Source organism: Phoenix dactylifera, chromosome 1, assembly GCF_051530095.1.
Source record: "Phoenix dactylifera cultivar Ajwa chromosome 1, Ajwa_hap1_PhDact_Kaust_v1.1, whole genome shotgun sequence".
Classification (NCBI taxonomy): Eukaryota; Viridiplantae; Streptophyta; class Magnoliopsida; order Arecales; family Arecaceae; genus Phoenix; species Phoenix dactylifera.
In genome coordinates, this window is record NC_143190.1 from 864,733 (window position 1) to 878,637 (window position 13,905).

The 13,905-nt window shown below is 41.3% G+C and overlaps 1 protein-coding gene across 1 annotated transcript; it reads right to left on the bottom strand.

Moving 5' to 3' along the window:
* Positions 1–5,397: 5,397 nt before the first annotated feature.
* On the bottom strand, positions 5,398–13,445 carry LOC120104086 (homeobox-leucine zipper protein HOX32-like). The gene is made up of 18 exons (XM_039114591.3): positions 12,553–13,445; positions 11,004–11,163; positions 10,406–10,521; positions 10,230–10,320; positions 10,041–10,136; positions 9,845–9,958; positions 9,647–9,730; positions 9,318–9,473; positions 9,157–9,231; positions 8,968–9,074; positions 8,682–8,874; positions 8,239–8,430; positions 8,058–8,138; positions 7,839–7,973; positions 6,978–7,306; positions 6,161–6,269; positions 5,862–6,011; positions 5,398–5,761 (listed from the first exon to the last, which is right to left on the bottom strand). The coding sequence occupies exons 1-18, from the start codon at positions 12,786–12,788 to the stop codon at positions 5,615–5,617; spliced, it is 2,571 nt and encodes an 856-aa protein (XP_038970519.1). The 5' UTR covers positions 12,789–13,445; the 3' UTR covers positions 5,398–5,614.
* Positions 13,446–13,905: the final 460 nt, after the last annotated feature.

The window sequence follows — 13,905 nt, forward strand, 5'->3', positions numbered from 1 at the left end:
GTGGCTAACATTTACTAAATTAAAAGTTTTCACTAATAAGTTTTATGTTCAGCCCAATTACATGGAGAGCAAGAAAAAAGAATAGCTACCCAAGAGTACAAGAAAAGAAAAGAGGACACTCAGGTCTCTAGGTGATAGATTCTAGTATGATAACAAAGCATCAATTAACTTGTTCCTTGGAAGTGCATCTACAGTTCTCTCAAAGTGCGCCAACAAAGAACCTTGCAAATTGTTTGCTATACTCCTAAGAAGTTAATTGTGTTCCAAATCCAGACATGAAACAACAACAGGGAAACACGTCAAGCTTGATTGTTCATTAAAAAAATGCTCAAACGCAATGGGCCCTAAAATTGGGTTGATGGGCAACACCAGTTTGTTAAGTCAAGAGCACCTCAATTGGGAATTCATTCTTAGGAGCATGGTGACGAGAATAATATTTAATCACTAAATACTTAGGCAATCATATCTCATTAGAAGCTTTAGGGACAAGCTAATGTAAAACATACTTGGTGGATATTTTACCTATTAGGCATTTTAGCATTACAAATAATATTCTTTTTAAGAAAATCCCTACAAGATTAAATAAGTTATGTTACATATTTAGGAGCTTATATGTTGATCCAAGAAAGGGTTTTTAAAAGTTCCTGGAAGGCATAAATGGACAGCTAGGATAGAGTTTGAAGTTCAATTTATTTTGTCTAAGACATACAAATCAGATAAATATTGAATTTATAATCCATTTTATACCATACAATAATGTAACCAATACAATGGAATCCTTGCATATCATAATGGTGTATACTGAACAGTACAGGATCATACCAACATATCTTGTAAAATAATATCATGTATTATCCCTTAACCTAGTTCCTAAAGTTACCTATCAGATTCTCCAGGAAAACTGATCACTTGACACCTGTGTTCCCTCATCCAACACTAAACAATGTTTCTCATTTAATCTGCAATGCTCTTATACTAACCATTTGCAGAGATAACTTGTTGATTTCGTATATTTAACTGGGGCCATGAGATACAAGCACTGACAATTTATCTTGATCACACTTTTGCCTTTTGGTATGAAGCTCACTACTTCAGCATCGATCTTTCAATATTGCACGCCTTTCACAATCCAACTTTTCCGAGTTTTCTCCTATACCTAATTCATCGGATATCACCACATCATAATCTTCATCAAATAGGACCTAGACTAATTCTATTCTTGCACTTCCATTGAGGATTATTCTCCTTTTACTGACTTACAAAAGCTATGCAACTAAGGAGTGGTGCAAGTAGCACATGGATGTACTCCTAGAAGTACACAGTCCGACCACAAAGAGATATTGCAAGGAATCAAGCAATTTACATTGATAGCTAGAACAAAAGCAACATTGATCATGCAACTTTCCAGAATTTGCTTCTATTCATGATGATTCACATGAGATGGTTCAAGCAATATTCATATCACCAACTCATCTCATCAAGACAGTAAGGTATGGAAATAGCATATAAGAGTTTCCAAGGTGTCAACAATGGTTGCCAAATGAATCATTGATTAAGCTCTAAAACAATCAGAACCTAAGGCATTCCAACTCAAATTACCAAGTAATTTCAAATTGTCCTATTTCTTTTATAAACTTCAATCCCTTTCTAAGATTGTTTCCGCCACTTCCAACTTAGATAGAGGTCTCCACCATCCCTAACATTGCACTCAAGCCGTATTTTATGACATGTCAAAAAAAAATCACAATTTTGTATAACCTCAATGCCCAAACAAACCAAATTGGAACCGAGATTGGATCCCTCCTGAAAATTCCACCACTCCAACTATCGTAAACCAGGCAAACAAATAAATCAAATAGAACACAGATCATTCCCCGAGATTAAACAGAAACAGTTATTTAAAGGGTAGAAGAAGAAAGATTTACATGAGATGCTGGATTTACTCGATGGATTAGACCTCCTCGCCATTAATTAGGGTTTCGAACTGCCGTGAGACCTCGTCGTCGTCTCCCTCGCCGCCTCCCGCCTCCCCCTCTCTCTCCCTCTTAGCCCTAGCGAACAATAACGAATTGCCCTCGTCCCACGGAAAGCGTATCTCAGCCGTCCATCCAGTGGGGGCCCAGATGGCCCGCCGGAAGGAAGTCCGTCCAATGCCGTCCGGTTCCAATGCGTTTCCCGCATAATTTTGAGAAAAGACGAGATAATTCCAAATTAAAATTAAAGCCCTGATAAGAAGATAAAAACCCTAAAAAGCGCTGGTGGTGGGGAATTATTGGATCCGGGCGGGCAGGCGAATCGCGTCGAGCTCCAGCCCTCGGAATGGAGCCCCTAAATTCCCCTTGCAAGGGACCTCGTAAGGCCATGATGATGATCTCAGTCCCTCCCCCCGTCCCCATTTAAGCCACCGGGATTCCCGCCGGCCCCCAACCATGTCCTCCTGCCCGCTCCCTGGCCCACGCCGGTCTCATCTCATCACCCACAGAGATAATATCATATACATATATATACAGAGAGAGAGAGAGATAAAGGAGGGCAGAAACAAGCGAGGAATGGATGCTGAGGCCGATTCGCTGCAGCGGATCGAGATTTGGGGGAAAAAAGCTGGGGACAAAAGGGAAAGCCCAAACCCATAGAGAGAGAGAGAGAGAGAGAGAGAGAGAGAGAGAGAGAGGGAGGCTCGAGAACCATGGCTTCTTTCCCCCACTGCCTCGGTACAGAGAGTACTTTAGGCCGCGTTTGGATGGGAATAAATAAGTCGGGATAACCTCCAATTCCTTCCGCTAAACATATTTTTTTCGCCCTCTTAAACCAATTGCATATCATTTTTTTTGTCCATTTTTCTATCCTTTCTTAAATACAGAAAAAATATAAAACTAATTTCGTCTTTGTGAAGAAAAAAAAGATAAATCTAAATGCTTCCCGTCCACTTATTGTTTATCTAAATTTCGGAAAATAATTATCCCGCAACATAAACCGATCCTCTTTAGCTACCGGATAACTTTTTATTATTCCGTTCAAATTTATTCTGCGACCCAACTTAGCCTTTGAGTCTTCAACACGCCTCCAGACTTCCAACACGCGTACCGTCCCCTAGTAGATTTACCGGTGCGCGTAGCTTACAATCACCGCATGCACGACCATCCATAATCCATGCCGCATGCATGCCATGGCATGAGTAAATAAGATCACCAACCAGCACTCGCCCCCACGGTGGCAGCATCGTAAATTCGGAGAACAGCGGGGTCACTGACAGCGGGGGGCTTCATACGCATGCCCCTGAGCGCCTGGCGCGCCTGACGGGGAGTACAGCAGCGACGCTTTTGAGGGCGGGTGGGAGGGAGACCACGGGCTCACGAGATGCGGACACGTGCCCCTAGAGGGCCACTTGTCGAGAGGGGTCGGGCCCCACCGACAGCGACGGGAGCAGCACCGCCAGATGCTGCGCCTGCCATCGCCCTCGTTTATTCCCGACCACGCTGAGGTCCATCGATCCGTACGCCAACCCGTACCATCCCACCCCTTCAATCAATGCTCCCTGCCCCACCTTTTCTTCTACTGCGATTGGACGTCTCTAACCGTCTGATTTTCCATCCCGTGTCAGAGATGCCCATCACGCGATCAAATCGTTTAGGCAATATCGTATAACACTAAGGGTATTTCGGTAAAAGAGTTGCCGTAATTAATGAGTAAAGGTTCGGTGACGTGGCGTTCCGGCGGCATTCATTTCACCATTTAGGGGGGGGGGGGGGGGGGGGGGAAGCAAAATTACAGCGGGCGTACAGACAGAATGGATGGAACGAAGGGAAGATCACGCGGTCTCCTCTTACGTGGCACCTCTCAGGCCTACGGGACCCATTATCGAAGAACCAGTATATTTATTTTATTTTAATCTTCAGAGATGATGCTTGAGAGGGTCTATTTAGTGGGTCTATACAAGGGGTGAGTGTCTATTATTAGAGTCATAAAGAATTAATGAGTACAGGTGGACGAACAGGAGAAGATAATGTGGTCACATCGAAGACTGTGGGTGCTGTCGGGGGACAGGTTTATATGCTGATGATGCGAGGCTCGGCTCTATTTTATTATTATTAAATTATTAAAATGTTTCCGTGCTGAGATAATGTCGCAGGTGTAGGTAGGGAGGCTACTGCTTAGGTTTGACACGGGACAACTCGGTCAAATCGTAGGGTCATGCCTAGGCTTTTTACTAAAAATATTCACCTGCAGCTACGATTAGATGTAGGGGGGTAGGGGCGGCTGCGTGGAAGAAAGCCACGTGATGGTGGGCGCTGGGAGATGAGGGGATCGCGGCCGTTGATGGATGATGGGACAGGGTTGGGATGTGATGGGAATTTCGCTAACCGGAAGAGGTCGGGAAGGGTGGTTGATGGATACCGGTCTCTGAGAGGAGGATGCGACTTCTCGCTGTTGGTTGCATGGTTTGCGACCTTGGTGACCATTCTGGATGTTTAAGTTGGGTGGTAATTTTGGATGTGATCCAAGCCAGATTTTGTGCAGTAAGACCTCCCAGTGAAACCGAACTTAATGCATGGAAGCCTGCCAGAACTGGCTCGAGATGCAGGATACAAATTATATAAATATTATCCTACGTATAGTCTAGAAGCCGCTGTGAAAGGCCCACAACCTTGGTAAGAAGTATTTACTGGGAACTAAGATGGTTTAGGATTCCCTTTATCTAAAGAGCAGGTTGTGTTTGATCTCCTAGTGACGTGAACTCCATTCGGGGTCATTGGATTACTTCAAAGGCATGTTTGATTGGAAAAGTTGAGCCCAAATGAGAATAAACTAACTCTTATTCCAGCTATGCTGTTTAGTTGAAAAAAAATTCTATTCTCATTCTTATACTAGAAGGAAATAAAAATACCTCAATCCTCCACACCTTAGATTGCAAACCAAATGCACACTAAGAAGGGTTGGCCACACAAGGCAATATGCAATCGAGCAAGGTTCTAAGGTGACATGGTCACAGGTCCGTCACTTTTCTCACCATCTAACTATATAAGACGAATGTGAGGATGATTTAAGGCCAAGTTAGAATGTGGCTAACAAATGTCTAGGTCCCCAAAAAATTTAACTCTTACAAAGCACCAGGAACCACAAAGTCATTTAGCATGGATAGAACAGTTGCTTCACCCCTATCAAATAAACTTCCTAGAGTTCATGAGCACTTATTTGTAAGACCAGATCACCTTGCTCGGTTGGCGGACATCTCTAAATGCAGCAGAATGTAATAAGAATTAGAGAACGTTTGCAGGCTACATACTGCTGCTGGCCATACATGAACATTGTGAACCACTAGAGAAGATTGGCTGCTTAAATCCAGTGGGTAGATGAGCATTTTAGATCAAGCAACAAACATCAAGGACACGCATCCGATGCATCAATACAACATGAATTTATAGAAAAACAGGAGGCATTAAACACCACAAAGTACCATCTTAACTTAGATTAACACTGGTCTGATGTTCCCATAATATATAGATAGCAGGTACCAAGAGAAGCGGTCCGATGACTCCAGAAGCATAACATATATCTAAGGATGCTAGAGTTCATCCAGGTACAACATACAGGGGCTGCAAAAGCCACAGGTGACTCAAACAAAAGACCAGTTCACGAACATGAAGGCCAAGCAATGGTGTGAATCCTCTTCATTCAGTACTTTCCATGCCACAGCCTGTTCGTAGGAGACAGGCCTACCCATGCTTGATAAACAGATGCCAGCAGGGAGATAAGCAAAACCCTAGAAGGAATCAACGAACATGTAAGGCGGTGAAATTGAACTAATTTCCCAAAGGAAAGTGCAAAATGATTCAGAAGCGAGTAGAAGCTCTTGTTCTTACCTGTTGCATTATCTTGGTAAACTCCGAGCAAAGCACCTTCCGACCACTATCATCGAGGATCTTCTCCAGCGTAATATCTTGCAAAGCTATAAAAGTGGTTTCCAGCATGTCAAGACCAGCCTGATTTGCGAAGGTAAACACTGGGGACGACTGCAGCAGAAGCAATTGTGTTACAAAGTAGGAACACTAAGAATCCAAATTTGTGTGATAAAGCACAAAGGGAAGAATGCAATTTTATATTATGTTAAAAATCATACGAAGAATGATTTTATCAAGTCTAAAGGAAAATTTCCACTTGCCTTCAACGAACAGCATAAAATTGCATCCGAATGGTGCCACAGGAGTTTCAGCAAGGCGTCACTGCCTGCCTGGGAGTCAGCCCGAAGGAGATCTACTCCAATATGAAACCTGGGATATTTTGAATATAAACATGGCAAATGCAACATAAATCAGATGAAAAATGATTTATCTTATGCAAATGAGCAATCTAGACCTCAAAAATTAATTAGTGATTATCTAAGAAATTCGTCAGTTTGCATTTCCTTAGTATGAATGGAGAGCATTGATCTTTAAACAGCAACTATTTTTTTTCAGAGAATTAAATGGCACAAACTCGGAAATGGTATAATTGTGAGAAGGGATTAGAAAGATGTTGCTAAATAATCTATCCAATGGATGCCGTCCAGGTACACTAGACCAAAATAATCTATACATACATGCTTGAATGAAGCTAATTATCTGATCCACCAGACATCAAACATTTTCAGAATCGATATTTTCCAATAAGTATATTTGCCTGAATTGCAAAAATTATTGTGGCCGAAACATAAACTATACCCGTAACCACAACAGCAACCATCAAGTTTCCTTCACAACTGTTTATGGTCATGTTTACAAAGAGGAGAATGTATTGATATATTCCATAAGAAAGTGGTAAGTGCCCTATAAGTGGCCCTTGCTAAAGTATACCACTATAAACTTATTGGTGTTCTTAAAATTCAAAAAAAAAAAACATGCTTGTTTTACATTTTATTAAAGACTAATATTCTTAATTCAACTCAGTCAAATAATTCAGCATGCAACATTCACAAATGAAAACAAAAATAAAGGCATTACCTGTAGCTCCGGGAAATCCATCGAGCTAGAGTGTGCGCTTCAGGAGAACCAGGATGATGCTTCATCCCAATCTGTGAGCCAAGCCTCGAAGGTGCAATTGCCATTGCAACTCTCTGAACTGAGGCCACCACGCTTCTGACATATTGCCGTGCCATTGCTGCCACACTTTCTCGGAGATGATTCTCATATGTGAATTGGAATGCAATTGTCAGGACAGATCTCAGGTTATAAGTGTTTGAAGAATTTTCGCCAGAAGAGCGGGCTGCAGCACCAGATCCAACTTCAAGCGTGGAAGCCAGGTCAAGGGTTCGATTGACACTGGGTGCATCCTGCTCCAAAAATAAAATATAGCATTTGAAATTATGCCACTAGAGATAAAGCTACTGAAAAGCATGATGCATTTGTTAGATAAATAAATGTTGGTAAAGCTATCACTGCATGCATTGAAACTGAAAAAGTAATATCTGCAAGTAAATAGGCGCAAGCAATTAATAGGTAATGCATGAAAAGTAATAACCTTTATCATTCAATTCAATTTAGTTAGCAGTTTTGTGCACCACGTGCTTTCATTTAATACCGATGCCTATGAGGACTAATGGCAGGCAAAAGTCGATAACATGGGAAAGATAGCCATATGATAAAAACACAAAATGATTGCCCAAACAAAACATAACATTAAAAAAAGGAAAAGGACCACAAGCACTTCAAATATGGATTGGCATTTGTAACATGGATCATTTCATGTCATGCCCCATAATACAAGAAAATTAAAAGAAAAAAACTCATAAGGCTGACATCAATTTATTAATGGCCTTTAAACCAAAAATCGTTTTAAATAATAAACAAGTTTAGTTACCCAACTGTCTTAGGATCCAGCGGTATGACACGGAATCCTGAGGGCAACAAGGGAGCATCATCAGCAAAAGATTCATCTATAGGTGCAAATACAAGCTGTGCACAGGCACCGACTGCATTTTCATCAACTCCACTACAAAGCTGCCATTACAAGAAAAAGAAATTAAGCAGGCAGAGGTCTAATTCCAAAGCATAAAAGCCATCATCATATTTCAATAGACAAACCTGCAGCAAATACATGTCTCTTGACAAAACTACTTCATCTTGGTTGAACCCATGACCCTCAAGCCTAATCACCTCCAAAAACTACAAACGCAAGCAAGAATAGTTGTTGTTATAACATTCGAGCACTGAGAAAATAACATGAGCACATGGAATTGTTTTTTACTAACAAAGATTGGATTACCTCTTCGTGTTCAATAGTATGAGCAAGAGGTAATATAACTTGACCACCCAGAAAACCGCTACTAGCCCTCACACCAGGAACAGCATATGGGCTAGCCCTCAAAGATGCAGCAGAATAAGCATCAACACCACAGTCAGCCCACTCAGAACGGTGCTCCCGCAGAAAACGAACGAGTAAAGCAGGTGGCACATTCTAAATCACCCAAAACAATGTATTATTATACTCAAGTTTCATCCAAGAAAAAATGATGCCACTATTAACAAAACACACCAATCAAAAGTAAGAAGAAAAAAAAGAGTTTTTATCCTCACAATTTTTCATAAAAATTTTGGTGATAACGTGGGATCTTTGAAAAAGCTGAAGCATATAATTAATATATGCACTAAAAAAGAACCCATCAATTTTCTTTTAGCAATAATGGGTGCCAACGGTGAAAGTTAAACCTGCAGCAACATGGATGCCTTTGCACATAAGATGCCACAGCCCATGGCAGAAAACATTGTTGAAGAGTTAACATGAGACCCAAGAAGCTTGTCTGGCGACGAATTTATGGCGATAGTTACATCCTCAACCCCATCACTACCCATTAATGACCAGCCATCATCTGCGAACCCATTTACAGCATCATTGAAACCTCTGCATTTATTCCAATAAGATTTAAGTCAAATCAAAACAGTAGCGAGGTTAAGCAAGAAATAATGAACCAGCAGAAAGTGACAAGGAGTTTACCTGCTCAATCTCTGGCTAAAAGTCCTCAATACAGCAGGTTGACGTCCCCCACCATAAGAAATTTCACCACTTGTTTCTTGTGCAATTTGCCGTATATGACGCAATGCCTAATAAAAAAGAGACAAAAAGTAAATCCAATATACTGCAGTGCTACAAAAACAGGCTCTCATATTAAGACAAGAAACGTACAGCAATGGTCATTTTCTGTGCTAGAATTTTTGGTGACTCGTACAGGGGCCTCAGCACCTCAGGCACGCTCCAAGCCTAAAGCATAAAGAACAAAAGAATTCAAATTTGAAAAAGTCATGCTGGCCAAGTTGATAAGGAATTTAATCATGTAGAAAACTTACATCCAAATCAACATGATCGACAATGTGAATCATTGAACCACCACCCTCACATGGTCGAATTAGATAACCACTGGGAAGCATCTCAGCTCTAACAAAATTCGAAGCAGGTGGCCCAGCAGGACCACCAGTGGAAGGAGTCAATGATCTCTCACAGATCTACAAGATTAAGTTACAGGCTTGAGGTCTAATACAAGAAGAATTTAAACAAAAGAAACATAAAACAAGGAGAGAAATAACAGAACTTAAATAGAAATTTGACAGGGCTTGACAGGAAAAATAAAAATGTGCAGGACAGATGTAACTAAATTTCACGAAATTAAAGTATTTACCACAAGACTGCCATCTTCAAGACCAGTGGTGTATCTGAGCGTCCAGAAGTCGCGCGCCGATGCCAAAGTAGTAGGTGCATATGTCTAATATGGAAAATAAGATAATACAAAGAAAAACAAGTTATGACACGTTGCATCATGCAACGTTCATAGAAAAAAAGGAAAAAATATGGTAATTATAAGACCATAAGCACAAACCTGCATGTATATAAGCTCAATATTCCCTCCATTTCCAGTAGGAATTACAGTCAACACATCAAGGCAGCGGCAGTCACGATACCAAGATGGACGATCTTTGAGGATCTCTGCGACCTATAAAATAATAATCTATAATAGCCTGCTAGGAACAAAAAAAAGCTAGTAGCTGATAGACTTCTTAGAAGGATTGGCTTACCTTTGTGGGTTCTAGACTCACAAGACCACAGGCTCGTGCTGCTACCCCACTGCAATTGTGGGAAACAGCAATGATTCCAATAGAATCCGGACCAGGCTGCAATCATACAACAATCAAGAAAATGCAACTTGACATTGGAATTTGAGATTAAAACTTCTAAGCAAATGTTAGAAATATTTTTCCTATTACCTTCATCCCAACCATCTGAACCCAATCGACAGCAGTTCCAGTGGCTTTTGAAAGGAACTCTGCCAAGGTCTCCTCAGCAATTGCGAGTAGACTGTTAACCATAAAAGTGACAAGTGAGATGGAAGACAAGCAATTAGACAATCGGATGGAAAAATACAACTAGGCTGATAAATTACCCAGCTGGGTTGTTAGCATCCCTTTGAGGATGCTGAGGTGTTGGGTTTTGCTGATGGTGGTGCTGACCACTCGTCACTACAGATTCACAGCTTGTGTCAGTAGTTGCTACAGATGCCTGCACGATGACAAGCAGAGATAAATCTTCGTTCATAGGAAAGTAGATTTAATAAGAATGCATATAATAACCTATAATGTCCTCAAACAGAACAGTGATAGCCTTTCTTAAATGCTCTTCATTGTAAACAAGGGTTGTTCACATAACTCTCTAGTCCCCAACAAGTATGGAAGTAAAACCTCTTCAATCCAGTTGACAAATAATTGATCGCCCTTGCAATCAGATATTTAAGCACTTAATTCATGAGCTCAATTGATTGTTAGATCAACAGAGCTTCAAACCAAGCAATCTTCAGCCTCAGCACAATGTGTTTAGTGTTGAGCATACTGGCAAAAAATGTGTATAGACAACGTAATGAATGCTGGAAAATAAAAGGAAATTACAAAAACAGAAGCGAGCAGACAAGGCCAGAACAAAATATGATCTAGATGCATGGCTGCTTTAAAGCCTTACAAAGAAAAGTGATGACATAATAGCCTTACATGATGTAGTTGCTGGCGCATATATCCATTCTCATAAACAAGTTGGGACACCTGCTTCTGCAGCCGGTCATTTTCCTCCATCAACAGCTTGTTCATGGCAGTCAGCTTTCTGTTAACTGTCTGGAGACGAGATGCTTCCTTTCTTTGTTTCTCCCGGCATCTGATTTTCCATTATAAAATAACAAACATCAGAGGCTTAAAAAGTAAAACGCATAAGAAAGAAAAGCATTTCGATGTCATTCTAACACACATCCACCCAAAGTGAAATTCTGAGCAATCTCTTATCACAAGAACGCTAAGAGACACCGGACATTCAACTATAAGCAGATGATATTGAGAGTACAAACTATTATTAAAGATGTCATCATCGAAGCCTCATTAACTTTTGGACTCTCAGTCATTTTCCCCTCAACTGGTGTCGGTTCCCTCTACTCAATGATTACCACTATATCTCATGTCAAAGGCTTTTAAATAACAAGACAAGCTTCTAGCACCAAGAACACTGCTATCCAACAGTGCGATTTGGAGCTCTAAATTTCCAAGAAATAGAAAGGTAGCTTTTTTGTCGGGACGAGTTTCAAACGCAAGTTTAATGAACTTTCATTTTGAAGGACACCCCCTCATTTGCTGTTACTAGTTCAGACCCCTTCCCCAATATTATCACTTAGCCTTTCGAGGGAAAACTTGAAAGCAAAAGAAAAACCTTTTAAGACCAGATAAGTCCTTTCCAAGTCATTCCAATGCATGGCCATGGCCTTCAACATTGAGGACCACAAAAACAAATGCTTCCCTTCCAGATTATATAGAAAACAGATCTGGATGCGAATTTTTCTTATATACTTAAGCATAGTAAGATTGCCCGAGAACCATATCAAGCTTCTCATAACACAAAGAAAAACTGGAAAATGGAAACATTTAGATCCGACAAATTGAAGAAAAGTAAGAATTTTTGCATCCAATGATTCCAAAAAAAAATCCAGATAAAAGGTATACTGTTCATCAGCAGACATCACAAGTACCAGAAGACACTTTATGATAGCAAATTAAGACAAGAAGCATGGTTCGAATAAAAGGACAGAAACATTTATAACGCAGAAAAGCAAAATACTTTCATATAAAAACATCTTATAAGCAAATCCACGCAAATTATTTGAGGATTTCAGTACAGAAAACCCGTATATTCTTCCAACAAACATTTTCGTGCGAAAATGTAGTAGGACAGCATTAAAAATAGAAGTAATCGGAACTGATAACCAGGAATCGCTCGAAGTGAATGTAAAACAGAGCTACTTATAATAAAAGCGGCAGTTGGGTCATTTACTTCAAAAAAATAAAAAGACATCAAAATCCCCATCGAGGCCTTAAAGATCGTCCCTTTCCAACCCATTACCAAAATCCCTTCTTCCACTAAAAGTCAGACGAAAAGAGAAGGAAAAACCATGGAAAAGCCCAAGCCAGCATGACATCACGGTAAAAAAAATCTCAAAATGAAACCATTTTTTTCGCCAAATCCAACATTTGGACTGGTTTCTGGGCTCTAATTCTTTACCTGCGGTTCTGGAACCAGACTTTGATCTGCTTGGGCTCGATGTTGGCGAGAATCGGGCACTCGCGGATGAGCTGCTGCCGCCGCATGGAGCTGGGCTTGGGGCACTCGGTGTAGACCCTCTCGAGGGCCTCCACCTGCTCCGGGGTGTACCTCACGTACTTCCCCGCGTCCAACCCCCCCTGCTGTGGCTTCCCTGCCTCCTTCCCCCCTCCCTGCCCCGCCACCACCATCGCCATTTCCCCCCGAAAAAACCTAGCAAAAACCAACTTTTACCCCCACAGAACCCCCCCTGTTCCGGCACCTCGGCGGCTGGAGAGTAGAAGCGCCGCCTCCCTCCAGCATCACAGGCTCAGACCCTCGCCCCCTCCGCCGGAACGGCCACAGCGGCGCGGCGGAACCCTAACCCTAGCTTCTTCCCGGCTCCCACAGCGGCCATTTGGAGAGATATAGAGAGAGACAGAGAGATAAAGAGAGAGAAAGAGAGAGGAGGAGATGCTGGCCAAGAAGAAGAGACGAGGCCGCTTTGGTGCTTCCCTTTCGCTTTTTTTTGGGTTTTTTTAACGCTCTCTCGCTGGCCGAGTGGAAGGCTTGGCTCTGCGGCCGGGACCAACTTTAAAGTGGAGCGGCGATGCACGGGGGCGATTTATGGGGCCGCTTCTGCGAGCTTCCCCTTAGTTTAAGAATTTTCTATTCTTTTCAAGAATTGGGAACCATTTCTTTATTTGTTTTGTTTTTTCTGGGCAGCTGTTCCCATTGCTCCGCCTCTCACACACTTTCTCTCTCTCCTCTGCTGCTCCTGCCGCTGATGCTGCTGCTGCTGCTCTCGGAAAAAGTACTTTCTCTCTCTTCAAAGTTTTATACCATAAAATAAAATAAAAGGAAAGACATTGTTTAATTGGGGGTTGGATTATAAAATATTTAGTTGGCGTATGAGGGGTATGGGTTCGCATGGTATGATGTATGATGGGGAGTGGTTGCACCCATGGGGTGGTGTTCTCCACCTAGCTTACCTCTGCTCCCTTGCATGTATCCTCGGATAAACAAATTTTAAGCTTAGACATTTCACCAATTGCTATTATGAAATCATTTTGATCAACCACTTACAAAACAAATATAGTGGGTCCTTTGTATAGGAGAAAAATATAATTTTATTTATTATTTTTTCTAATTACAAAGATTGAGAGACTAATTAGATGGCGTCGTCTCCGGTTGTCACCTATTTAATATATACATAATTTGTCTTATAGCTAGACAATATTGTCCAACAAATGACAAAAAAATTATTCTACAATTATAGATTCAAACTTATGTATAATGTGACTCATGCAACGAATGTTGCATGGGTTATGACGA

Bases quoted from the DNA above. Each gene is read 5' to 3' on its own strand.
- LOC120104086 (XM_039114591.3), bottom strand. From the start codon at position 12,788: ATGGCGATGGTGGTGGCGGGGCAGGGAGGGGGGAAGGAGGCAGGGAAG. The intron at 9,959-10,040 runs GTAAGCCAATCC...ATTATTTTATAG, and splicing joins TGAGTCTAGAACCCACAAAG to GTCGCAGAGATCCTCAAAGA. The intron at 9,474-9,646 runs GTAAATACTTTA...TTAATCTTGTAG, and splicing joins TTGAAGATGGCAGTCTTGTG to ATCTGTGAGAGATCATTGAC.